This window comes from Mchenga conophoros, linkage group LG9, assembly GCF_057382185.1.
Source record: "Mchenga conophoros isolate Kocher_MC1m ecotype Shallow Benthic linkage group LG9, M_conophoros_male_GT1.1, whole genome shotgun sequence".
Lineage (NCBI taxonomy): Eukaryota > Metazoa > Chordata > Actinopteri > Cichliformes > Cichlidae > Mchenga > Mchenga conophoros.
In genome coordinates this window covers 11381109-11393819 of record NC_140534.1, presented here as the reverse complement: position 1 = coordinate 11393819, position 12711 = coordinate 11381109, and the positions used below count along the sequence as shown (strand labels likewise).

The 12711-nt window shown below is 42.2% G+C and overlaps 1 protein-coding gene across 2 annotated transcripts; it reads left to right on the top strand.

Annotated features, from left to right (window-relative positions):
* Positions 1–2733: 2733 nt before the first annotated feature.
* anks6 (ankyrin repeat and sterile alpha motif domain containing 6) lies at positions 2734–11719 on the top strand. 2 transcript variants are annotated; one of them, XM_085286349.1, is made up of 18 exons: positions 2734–3351; positions 4187–4405; positions 4498–4699; positions 4875–5025; positions 6635–6679; positions 6777–6981; positions 7255–7361; positions 7893–8044; positions 8133–8370; positions 8504–8553; positions 8634–8828; positions 8928–9090; positions 9181–9407; positions 9527–9719; positions 9858–9925; positions 10026–10142; positions 10399–10495; positions 10590–11719. In XM_085286349.1, the coding sequence occupies exons 1-18, from the start codon at positions 3023–3025 to the stop codon at positions 10637–10639; spliced, it is 2808 nt and encodes a 935-aa protein (XP_085142475.1). In that variant the 5' UTR covers positions 2734–3022; the 3' UTR covers positions 10640–11719. The 2 variants fall into 2 exon arrangements, with proteins under 2 accessions (XP_085142475.1, XP_085142474.1); XM_085286348.1 differs by having other exon boundaries at positions 8501–8553.
* Positions 11720–12711: the final 992 nt, after the last annotated feature.

Genomic DNA, 12711 nt, shown 5'->3' with positions numbered 1-12711 from the left:
GATATAAATGGTTTAATTACACAAATTTCCGCAAAATATATCCCACAAAATTGAAATATAAAGTTGACACTGAGAAGCCCCTATCGTCATATTAAACAAAAGAAACTGTTATTCCAACCCCCAGGGTACACAGTAAATAAAGCTTAACCTCCAGTAAACATGAAGCAAGAATTTTGAGTAAAATGTAAATGAAATATATAAAATCAAAGATTTATTTATTTAAATTAGCAATCATCACGGAAAATATACTTGGTATAAACTAAATCTATGCCAATCAAGTAAATTTCATTTGACCAGATTCTATTAATTCTAACATTTTACAATGTACAAATTGTATATGTAATTTAATTAGATACATTTAAAATCATTTCCTTTTTGTTTTTGTGTTTTTGTTTGTTTGCTTGCTCTGACTGTACTGGCTGTGAAAACAAGCTATGAAAACAAATCGAATCCTGCAACAAACAATTTTTTTTTCATTAACATACTGCTTCGTCAAAGGAGCTTGCAAAGAAAAGCGTCTGGACTTCTTTAAGTTGCTTGAAGACGTTTCACCTCTCATCCGAGAAGCTTCTTCAGTTCTAAGGTCAAATGGTGGAGAGTCCCAGATATAAACCTAGTGGGAGTGACCCCCCACAGAGGGACAAAAGGACCCCCTGATGATCCTCTAATCGCCTGAGCCAAGGTGGGAAACTGGGCGTGGGTCCCAATCAGCCAGAGTTTCGGGTGTGTTCATTGTGAAACCTGGCCCCACCTTATCATGCGAATTCCTGAGGTCAGATGGCCCAGGATGTGAGTGGGCGTTAAGGCGTCTGGGGAGGGATCTCAAAACTGGATTATAGATGGCAGACAGTTGGTGTCGTAAACCCCCGCCTCTGTTCAAAGATGGTCGCTCACAGTGGACATAGATGGCTTCTTTCACTCCTCTTTCAAACCATCTGTCCTCTCTGTCCAAAATGTGAACATTGGCATCCTCGAAAGAGTGTCCTTTATCCTTAAGATGCAGATGGACTGCTGAGTCTTGTCCTGTGGAGGTGGCTCTTCTGTGTTGTGCCATGCGCTTGTGAAGTGGCTGTTTGGTCTCTCCGATGTAGAGGTCTGAGCATTCCTCGCTGCACTGTACAGCATACACCACATTGTTAAGTTTGTGTTTTAGCGTTTTGTCTTTCGGGTGAACCAGTTTCTGCCTGAGCGTGTTGCTGGGTCTGAAATACACTGGGATGTCATGCTTGGAGAAAACTCTCCTGAGTTTCTCTGATACACCGGCTACATAGGGGATGACAATGTTGTTGCGTCTGTCCTTCTTATCCTCCCTCGCTGGTGTCTGGTCTTCTTTTCTGTGCCTCTTTGCTGACTTAGAAGTCCATCTGCATCTTAAGGATAAAGGACACTCTTTCGAGGATGCCAATGTTCACATTTTGGACAGAGATCTATGTCCACTGTGAGCGACCATCTTTGAACAGAGGCGGTGGTTTACGACACCAACTCTCTGCCATCTATAATCCAGTTTTGAGATCCTTCCCAGACGCCTTAACGCCCACTCACATCCTGGGCCATCTGACCTCAGGAATTCGCATGATAAGGTGGGGCCAGGTTTCACAATGAACACACCCGAAACTCTGGCTGATTGGGACCCACGCCCAGTTTCCCACCTTGGCTCAGGCGATTAGAGGATCATCAGGGGGTCCTTTTGTCCCTCTGTGGGGGGTCACTCCCACTAGGTTTAAATCTGGGACTCTCCACCATTTGACCTTAGAACTGAAGAAGCTTCTCGGATGAGAGGTGAAACGTCTTCAAGCAACTTAAAGAAGTCCAGACGCTTTTCTTTGCAAGCTCCTTTGACTACGATGACCTGGATGACTGAGAACCTTCACAGACATAACATACTGCTTGTTTTTTCTACTGAGAGAAAAAAAAATCTCCCAGATTTTTAAAAATATTTTTTCAAATATATTTATTTATTTAAAGTAAACCTTATTTCAAAGTTTACATTAAAACTATATTTGTGTATATTGTGCAAATAATAATGCTCACTGTAGATACTGCTATTTGGTGTCTGTGGTTTAAAAAAAAAAAAGGAATAAAGTGAATTGTTGCATTTTTCCACCACTGGAGGGCAGTGGAAACACGTTTTTCGCACGTCTGATCAGCTGCGCGTTGGCAGGACATAAATAACAATAACAATCATGACAACATTAAAAATAAACCAGAAACCTCGTGTTTTTAGCACTGTTAACCTCTGTATATCTACAACAACTAAATAACCTCTAAGTATGTAACGCAGAAACCTCGGACAACAACAGCAAACAGAGACATAAAAACCAGAGAACACTTCCGGTAAAAAACGTTTCAGAATAATACAATCATGTTGAGGCGAACAAAAAGTTCAGAAATATGGTGATAGCCGAGTGAATAATATCAATATCAATACTATTCTGTGGAACACTACCCTTTTGATATTTACATTTTTAAATTATAAGATGTGTCATTTGCTTTGTGTCACAAAGTATATATTAAGGTTTGTGACACTGTATATTTTAAAATATTATCTTGGCTAATAATGTATCGGACACTAGTCATATACGAATGTGGAGTGAGGATATACAAACACAATGTAATGAAATATACTACGCAGCCGAGCTATAAGTGGGTTTGACCAAAGTACCTTAAAAGCTGATCGTACCTGAGTATGCTTTTGTTTTGAAAAGCAGAAGTTGCGCCGTGTAGCCACTAACTTCACCGTGGTCAGATTCCTAAACAAGTAACGGAACCGGGCATCGCCGGCTGATGGCCACAAAGTTGTTTTGTGAAGAACATTAGACTAAATGTAGAGACTGGAGAGGAGCTCCTTGGCGTATTGTTTGAAAGGAAGAACATTAACAACAAATCTGAACTTCATTTTGCTGTGCATCATGATTTCCAAACACAGGCCGCCGCCAAGTGACAGAGGAGAACTTTTTCACGGTTAGCGTCGATAAAACAACTGGAAACTGAATGGAGACGAAACAGCGCGGCGAATAAAGACATGAATTTCGGGGTCCCTGTGAATTCGCGGCTACTTCTACGTGCCTGCGATGAGGGGGACTATGAAACGGCCCGGAGCATCCTGGAGCCCGGAGCCCCGAAGGAGTCCGGGCGGCAGAGCAGGCTGCGGTCAGAAGCGGGTTCGGAGTGTGACGCTGCGGACATGTTGTCTCTGATACCTGTGGACTGCACCGACGAAGAGGGAAACACCGGCCTGCAGTTCGCCTCGGCCAGCGGACACGAGAACCTGGTCCGGTTCTTGCTGAGAAAGGGGGCCTCAGTGGACAGTCGCAACAACTACGGCTGGACCCCACTGATGCAGGCTGCGAGGTGGGGCAGCTTGCTGGAGCTCATGTAACTCATGTAGCTCATGTAAGAGGGTGGCACCATACTCCTTCTAAAAATGTGCCTTTTTTATTTGCCACCGTGTGTTGTTAATCATAAAGTAATTAATATTAAAGGGAAGGAATCTTCCGATGCCCCTCCCCAATTCGTCGCATAAAAACACACATTTTAGTGACATGAGAGGGAGCAGATTGTGTTTAGTCTTGTTTCCTTTAATATCACAGGCCGATCGGGGGTTTAACATTTGCGGAACTTAGTGGAGTTTCGTGGGTAACACTTTATAATACAGCCAGCGACAAATTCCACTGTAGTTAAATTGTATTTAAATTATTTTACTTGAAATTCAAATGTAATTATATTTTACCAACAGTTAATTACAAGAAGGCACATTATAATAACGGGGTAACAAGTCAGGTTTTTACAGGAAACAAAGATATCATCAAAATTTGCAGGCCAGTGAGAATTTATAATGATGGAGCCAAGCCTAGCTAAATTGATCTTAAAAGAAACAAAACCTTAATTTATGCCCTTATGTGCAGGCCGTATTATAAAGTAATACCATTGTTATCTAGAGATTTCAATGAGCCTTCAACCTTATTTATAGAGAAAATTCAAGTGCTTTGTAGCAAATTACTGTTCACTTTTATCCATTTTCTTTTTCTAATTTTGAACATACCTGTAGTTTTCTACACAGTCCTTGCTTAAAGTGCACTGGCATCTCTTTTGGAGCCTGTGATAGCTGGCTTAAAAAGAGCATCCTAATTCACCTAGAACAACTTCTACATGCAAAGTTCTTCCTCTGTCCTATTTCTCCTCCCAGGTTTGGCCACTTGACTGTCGCCCACATTCTTTTGGAGAACGGGGCAGAGATTAATGGGCGCAACAGGCTTGGAGCAAGCGTCCTGACCATGGCGGCTCGCGGGGGACACACTCATGTAGTCAAGCTGCTTCTGGAGAGCGGTGCGTACGTGGATGACTTTGATCACCTGGCTGTTGCCGCAGAGGCGGTCTCCAATGGCAACAATAACAACAGCTGCAGGTTTTTTCTCTTTTTTCAAGTAAATTTGTAGCCCAGTGTGATATCTAACTAACATCCTCCACTGTTTTGTGTTTTGTGTTTTTTTTTCACAGCGGAGCCAGTTTTGGACCCGGTGAAGGCTGTCTGGGAGGAGGAGGTGGCAGAGAATTCATGGACATCACAGCGTTGATGGTGGCGTCTCAGCACGGTCATGAGGCCGTTGTGTGCCTGCTGCTGGAGTGGGGCTCTGATGTAAACTTCTCTCAGAAGACCACTGGATGGGGACCGCTGATGCTGTCCACTCTAAGTGGGAAGGTAGGGTTTAAAACATTGACGGTTGGATGGATAAAAAAAGATATATATATTTAGCACATTGTGGGTATGTTGGTGGCATTTATTAATGGGTTTTTATAAATTGTTTAAAATGGACCTGGGCTAATTTTCTGTAGGACCTGGTGATTAAAGCTGTGTGTGTGTGTGTTTTGCAAAGGTGGCTGTGGCTCAGCAGCTGGTGGAACGTGGAGCTGACCCAGACCGAATCAACGTTCTGTCCAAGACAGCCTTTGAACTGGCCATGCAGCTGAAACAGAGAGACATCAAGGCTTATTTGGACTCCATCACTACTGTCAGACCACAGACAGGTACGGCCTTCCCTCAGTTACTCATTCAGACTTTGCTGTCTTGGCCTGATGATAAAGTACAGTAGTGCCATCGCATATTATACACGCCCTTGTAAAAGAACAGTTAAAAACTCATCTTTTTAAACTTGCTTTTGGTTGATTTTTGTTCTTATGTTTTAGCTTGAAGCACTTTGTGATTTTATCTTGAAAGGTGTTATATAAATAAAAATTTACTTACTTACATCTTCCAGTCTGAAAAACTTTTGAAGCAAACTGAAGGAGCTGAGCGGCCGAGCCTGCACACACATTGTTACATGTTTCCTAAAAAGAACAAATACTGGCTGTCCTGTCTTCCTTCCCTCACCCCTTAGCGGGCGCAGCATGACTGCCCCTCCTGGTTCTGTTGAAGGTTTCTTCCTGTTAGAAGGGAGTTTTTTCCTCTCCACCGTTGCCAAGTGGTTTTCATAGTGGGTCATCTGATTGTTGGGGTTTATTATTATTATTAATACTAAAATTAAATCAGCCAAAGCAGACACAAATAACATGGATAACATCAGTATAGAACTTCAACTTCACATGTATCTTCAATCCATATAGAACATAAAAAGAACATATAAAGGCAACAGTGGTTTCCACAGTAGGCCTTGTGTTAATACACTTCACTGTATAGTATAATGAAGGAGTCAGTTGAATGTTTTTATGTTTTATGTTATTATCAGAGAATAGCAGAGTGACGTAATAGTGCAAAAAGTGTTTGCAAAAAGACAAAATAAAGTAAATACTCAACTTTTTAGTGTTTTCTGAGAGTGTGTGGTGCTTTGAAAGCTTTTGAATTTTATTTTGGTAGCACCATGTCGACAAGAGAATCCATCCCCCACTCCCGACCCCCTGCAGGATGCGAATGCACTTCAGTTAACATTAACGTGAGAGGCGCCAGAGGAGCTCAGCCTCTTTGTTTCATGGCTCTTCTCACAGGTAGTTCAGGTTTTTAGCTCAAATTACCAACGTAGCCACACGCAGTGTATATTTCAAAGGTTTTAATTGCAGCATGCAAACAAGGAAAAGTGTGAAAAGACAAATCAGGCAGATTTGTTAGCGAAACCTACAAGTTTTAGTTTCTAACGATGTACAAGTTCTGGTGAGGTTCTTATTACTCTTATCTGAAGTTCAGGAGTGGGCCCACCTTTCAGACATCGCTGGTTTACTGCTGCAAATGCCCACCTGCCCTATGCAACTGTTTGTGGGAACTGAGAGGGATTTATCAGGATTCGAAGCCACTGCCTTCCCCAAACCACAGCGTCAGCCTCTGGCTTAGCTCTTTGCTTCTCATTAACGTGTCATCTTCATTAGCAGTACATTCTGGTAAATCACATTTGGAGCTTTAGTTCTTGCTAGTGAATGCGTCTTTCACCGCTCTACTTTTCTGCCTTTTTTCTTTTTTTTCTAAGCAGTCTCGCACATAAATTATAGTTGATGTGATTTATGTGTGTGTTGAACTCTGTAGCATGTAACAGTTGTGTACTTATCACCCCAGCCCCGCCCCCCACGCTGCCTGATTTTTGCTGAGCTATGTGGGCTGTGTTTTTTCCAGATCTCTTTCCTCTTCTCATTCTCACTTGTTTCTTCGCAGATGATGAGAGAAGAAGGCCAGATGTGCTCAGCGCTCTGAAATTAGGTACGCTGAATCGAACAGATAAACCTGGAGGAAAAGTTTTTGGGAAACGAATGACTTTACATGCCTCTACACATCTGTAAATATGTTTTCTTCTCAGGAAATTCACAGCTGGTCAAAGAAATCCTGGAGGAGGATCCTGCTCAGGTGAATTTGTCCAATCAGGAGGGAGCAACGCCTCTCATGATGGCAGCAGTAAGCGGCCAGTTAGAGGTGGTTCAGCTGATGGTGGAGAAGAATGCCGACATAGATAAACAAGATGGTGTCCATGGGTGGACCGCTTTAATGCAGGCCACCTACCACGGGTGAGGAGAAGCTGCTGGTTTGTTTCAACCAGAAAATTGCTTTTTTATTAGAATGATTTAGATCAATTTGAGGTTAAGAAGTTTGGCTCAGGTGTTAAACACTGTTGTTGCTGTCCTGCTGATTTTGAATGTAAATTAGAACAGGTTTCTACTACAGAGTGACAAAAAGTCAATACCATATTTAATATCAGGATGTCTGACTTCCAAAGTCATACACAGAGCAAGTATCATTTCTTACACTGTCTTTTGTTTTCTCCTCCGCCCTCCATTCAGCAATAAAGACATTGTCAAGTACTTGTTGAATCAAGGTGCTGATGTCAACCTCCGAGCTAAGAATGGATACACAGCGTTTGATTTGGTTATGCTGCTCAATGATCCAGGTAGTTCTTCCTGTCATTGCTCCGTCTAATAACACTTTGGGAAAACCTCAGCTAAAGACTATAATTCATTCATAATCAGCTAAAAAAACCAACCAACCAAAAGGCATCCACCATTTGTGAAATCCCTTATTTAAACCTTTTAAATAAAGTAGTGTACTTAAGATGAGGCTACAGGACACACGTAGTGATTTCATAATATCAACCAATCAAAATTTAGAAGCGTGAATTGGAATAAAAAGAACTGAATCTTTTTTCAGTTATATTTGCTTTTAGAAAAGCTCATCCCTGGACTTTGGTTTTAGCAGTAAGTGAGGAGGTTGTTTTTTGAAGTATTAGCTGTGTGAAACGAGCTGTTTGAATGTGATGGGTGTTTATCAGTTTGTCTAATCAAACAATTCATCTATTAATAGAGAAAATAATGAGTAGAATAATCTATGATAACGATCATGAAACAGGTCGACTTAAATCCCTCGCGTTTTGCAAGTTATTAACTGCATATACTCATAATTGTTTCCCTGTGTTTTCTGTCAGACACTGAGCTGGTGCGTCTGTTAGCATCCGTGTGCATGCAGGTAGACAAAGATAAGTCGAAACACCGCGCCAGAACTTTAATGACGCGCTCCAAGAGTCGACAGTCCCTCAACAATGTCCCCGTGCCGCCCGATGACAAAGGAGGCCTTAAGGTAAAAATGTAATTTGCAAAGTTGCTTTCTATCAAGGATATCATAATAGTTTTGGTTATAACGCTCCTTTGTGTCCACCCTCTTCCAGTCCTGGTGGAGTAGGATGTCGAACCGCTTCCGTCGGCTCAAGTTAACTCACACTCTCAGGCATGGCCTTTCAGCCAATCGCCTGGCTCCATTTCCAGACGATGCCGAGAGTTCACTGGATGCCACGATGAAGGCGAACAGGAAGCCCGCTGCTGTTTCCAACGGGGCGGTGGCACCTACTCCTGCTGTAGCAGGGAATGACATGAGCACCGCCTGGGCAGTGAAGACCAAAGATGGTGGTGAGTCTTTTTCCTTAAAACCATGAATGACATCACATGTCCATGAGATGTTTAGGGTAAATGTAGCTGAGCATATGTCCATCTTTATGTGAGCAAAGTAATGTATAAATGTGATGTATTCTCCTTTCAGCAGGTCACTGCAGAGCATCCTCAGAGAAAGACGACTTTCTAATAACCACGATGGTAGGAGCACTATCCTGGATTAGGGTTCTTTTAGTTTTAAGACGTGTTTGTGACTCTTAATATGTGTCTGTCTAATTTAGTTGAGAAGCGGGGCCCCCTTGACTCGGCTGCCAAATGACAAGCTGAAAGCAGTGATTCCTCCCTTCTTGCCACCCTCCAACTTTGAGCCGTGGAACTCGGACCGCTCACGCGTCCTCAGGGAGGGCAAGAGCGAAGTGCCCCGCCTGCCCATGCCACCACAGAGGAAGCTGAACAGCAGTGGAAACTCAGATATTGTGAGTCCTTTTGGGTGTTAGACAGAGAGGGTTTTAGTTCAGGTCAGAGAAGACGAAATTTGTCCTTATGCTGCTCCTTCTCTCTCCTTTATGGGACAGACATCCATCAGCCGTGTGGTCAGCAGGTCCATTAAGTTTCCCAGTATCCCCAAGGGACCATCTTCATCCTCTCCTTCCAACTCTGGTCACTATCACTCCCCCCACTCCTCTGGAGGCTCAAATGGAGTGGCGGGACTCAACCGGGACTCCCACAACCGTTCAGGTTCGCAAGTAAAAACATTAAAAGCAAAAAGTGATTGCATGACACAGGGGCTGCAAAACACATCGCAATCTTGCTTTCTCCTTACGCCAGGGGGCAGTGCAGACAGCGTGCTCTCCCAGATAGCAGCCCAACGGAAAAGAGCAGCCGGCCTTATAGAGGTAAAGAGCCAACCTCCGGAAAAACAGCACAACCAGACGCCGAGTCAAGCCCCACTACCACCACCAGTTTCAGCACCTGGTTTGCCCCTGCCTGACATCAGCCTTCCTGACATTCACACCCATCCCAGCCTTGTTGCCTCAGACATCCATTCCAGAAAGGTCTCAACTTTCTTTCACAGGTTTTCTTTGACAGTAACTCTTAATGTCTTGTAAAGCTGTGTAAAAACAGCCAGAGCTGAACAAATACCACCGTCCACCCTCACTGTCCTCCTTTGTAGAAAATGGAGTTGAAAAAGAGACCTCAGTCTGGGAATTCCTCGACTTCCAAGAGCACATCGCCCACTCTCACACCGTCTCCTTCCCCAACACCCAAGATTCCCCCCGTGCCAGGAGACTCTCTGTCCTCAGCCTCTTCTCATCCACGCTCCAAGAGCAGCGGAGGATCCAGCAGCGGAACCATCACAGATGAAGGTGTCGGCGCATTTTATTCAGCATTAACCCAAATCATCATCATGCATGGATTGTGTTCTTTTATGTACACCATGTGCTTTGATGTGAAATAAGTATGAGTGGTATCAGTTTCCCTTATAGTTTTTTTTACTTTTTCAGATGAGCTGTCCAGTATTTTGAAGAAACTGTCCCTTGAGAAATACCAGCCTATATTTGAGGAACAAGAGGTACTCCGTCTTTTCTTTCTTAGCCTTCTAACCATACATTTTCACTCTTAAAGCCCAAAAATGCATCTCTTTTCTTTTCTTTTCTTTTCTTGTCTTTTAGGTGGATATGGAAGCATTCCTGACTTTAACCGATGGAGACCTGAAGGAGCTGGGCATCAAAACAGACGGACCCAGACAACAGATCTTGGCTGCCATATCAGAGCTCAATGCTGGAAAGGTATGTTCGGTTTAGCGTGGTTATGCATTTCAAAGTTGCTTCCAGCAATCTATTTTGTGCTGTATCTTTCTAATGTATATCCTAACATTATGTCTTAATAATAAACTGCCTGAGCCACAAGAGACATATAGAGGGAATGTAACATATATAGTGTTACAGTGGATTCATACCAGATATGGCTGCTTTTAAAGAACATTTACAGCATCTTTCTGTAATCTGTTCCTAATGCATAATGATCACTGTTGTCTGTCATCAGGGTAGAGAGAGGCAGATTCTTCAAGAGACCATCCATAACTTCCAGTCTTCTTTTGGTAGTAGTGCCAGTAACCCCAGGCAACCAGGACAATCACGCTGTAAGTAGTGAAAACTAGTTTGGGGGCCTGTTGAAAGACTTCATAAAGACAGCATCTTGATCTGTTTATCTGTCTACCTGCTGTCATTCTTTAGCTCCAACAAGCTGGATGAGACACCAGGTTCGTTCCTCTAGCAAAAGGTAACCCCATCGACTTGATGCACACGTGGAAGAAAACCAAAGGTACTTAGAGTAAGAGTAAAGTGCTGCTGACACCCTGCCAAGATGCGAACGACATGGAGACTTGGCGTGTTCTTGACCAGTAGAGATCTCAGTGCAAGAGGACCATGCGTCAAAAAGACCAATCAGGTTGTAATAAACTGCCTGTGTCGGACCCTCCTGGACCAAAGTGTCTCTGTCATGGATTATAAAGCAGGGGTTCAGTGTATGGGTTTAGTGCCCTGCTGCTTTGAACAAGCACATGATGTTACCACGGTATGAGGCTTTCATGGTACAGTGACAGTGTCAGGAAAGTGTGTTACGCAGATGTTAAAGTCAGGTACAAGGAACCTTAAAGGTAATAAAAGAGATTTTTTTTTATTTCTTTGGTTGACCAAAGGCTTTATTGAAAGTAAAAAATATTTTTAAATGCTAAAGAAGTTATAAGTAAAACTAATCTTCTTTAGAAATAAATAGATAAAATAAATAATAGCTTGTGTGTGTGGCTGAAGCTGACGAGTCTGGCAGATAGTTCAGTAAGAAAGAAGATCCTCTGTCGTGCTGCTTCTTTCAGTAGTGTGGATGAGTAAACAGTGTGATCACTGTCAATTTTCATACATTGTATACCGTGAAAAACAGGAACCCCACTGCCACCTTAGCTGCAAAATATACTTTGAATAATGCAGCAGCTAACAGCAGCTGGGTAACGCAGGGAGTCGGGATAGTGAAAGACAAGAATGTTACACACAGCAGAGTGAGCGTGAGCCATGAGAGATATTTATTTTATCTCGACGAATGTGAGAAATGCAGCAGATGTATTGTAAAAGCGGCAGGTGAAGTCGAGAGGAAAGAACTAGCTGTTAGCTAGTAAGACTGTGACTGAGATTTATAGGCTGTGCTACAACTGAGAAGGTGCACCGATGAGGAGAGCCGATGGAGAAGGGAAAGTGAACTATTTTTAGTCAGCCAGTTTATGTGTTGAATTTTTAAACCACTAATGTACACAGATGACCTTATTAAAGACTGTGCTGTCATGAGTAAATAAAACATTACGATGATGTAACAACATGTTCTTTTTTTTTTCTTTTCTGTTTAATACTTTATTGGATTTGTGATGAGAAAACTTTGGCAAAAACATTTTGGGAACATTTTATGAGGAGTATAAATTTAGTTTAAAAGAAGCAACAGTTGAGCAACAGTTTCCACTCAGCTCACTCCGTTCATCCCTCTGGCCCCGCCGTGAAACACGGAGAGACAGACGGACTGCTATATCATTCCTAAATATCAGGTATTCTTGTTCCAAGTCTTAATCCAAATGATGGCCTGTGGTACTGTTCGGGATTGGTCAGTTAATGTGAAATGACGCTGATGCAATATCCTGTTTAGTCATGTCCCAAGTCTGGGAAACATAAATTAGAGGATGAATCACTAAACAAACTGAATGCAACTGGGTGTCCATAATTAAATGCAACAAAATGAAGTAAACACAGAATACAAAGTGCATTCAGCGGGGCCTTGGTTTTATAGCTGGAAACCAGGTTTAAGGTCTAACTTTGCTTGTTTAAGAACTTCATATGAAAACAAATGATGTAAAAACAGTCTCCCATCCACAAGATGGCAGCGATGTGCAGTTGATGCAATAAATTATACTCGGTATGATAGCATGTAATGTTGTTCTGCACTGATTTAGGTGTGTGATCGTGTCTTCTGCTTTTTAAATGAGATGCATTAAAGTAAAATTTAATCCGATCAATGGTCATAAAAAGTGGCCAAGAAGCCAAGTCGGTACCTGAGTCAAAAAATGAAACTTTCAGGATTGATTTAAATCTATAAAAGTACTAATGTAAATAATAACTTCTTTTTCACAGGCACATTGTATCCAAAATGACAAAAATATAAAAATTACAGAAGAAAATATGCTATTGTAAGAAATAAGTGGGCACATAGATGACGTCATCTGAGCACAAGTCTGCTAAAAGGATTTTTTTAAAAACACAGCTTAACAAAACAAAGTAATTCACCAAACTGATCCAACTTAATAAGAGTACTGAAACTTTA

Excerpts from the sequence above, each read along its gene's own strand:
- anks6 (XM_085286348.1), top strand. The coding sequence starts at position 3,023 with ATGAATTTCGGGGTCCCTGTGAATTCGCGGCTACTTCTACGTGCCTGC. Across the intron at positions 7,362-7,892 it reads TATGCTGCTCAATGATCCAG|ACACTGAGCTGGTGCGTCTG; the intron begins GTAGTTCTTCCT and ends GTTTTCTGTCAG. Across the intron at positions 8,554-8,633 it reads ACTTTCTAATAACCACGATG|TTGAGAAGCGGGGCCCCCTT; the intron begins GTAGGAGCACTA and ends TGTCTAATTTAG.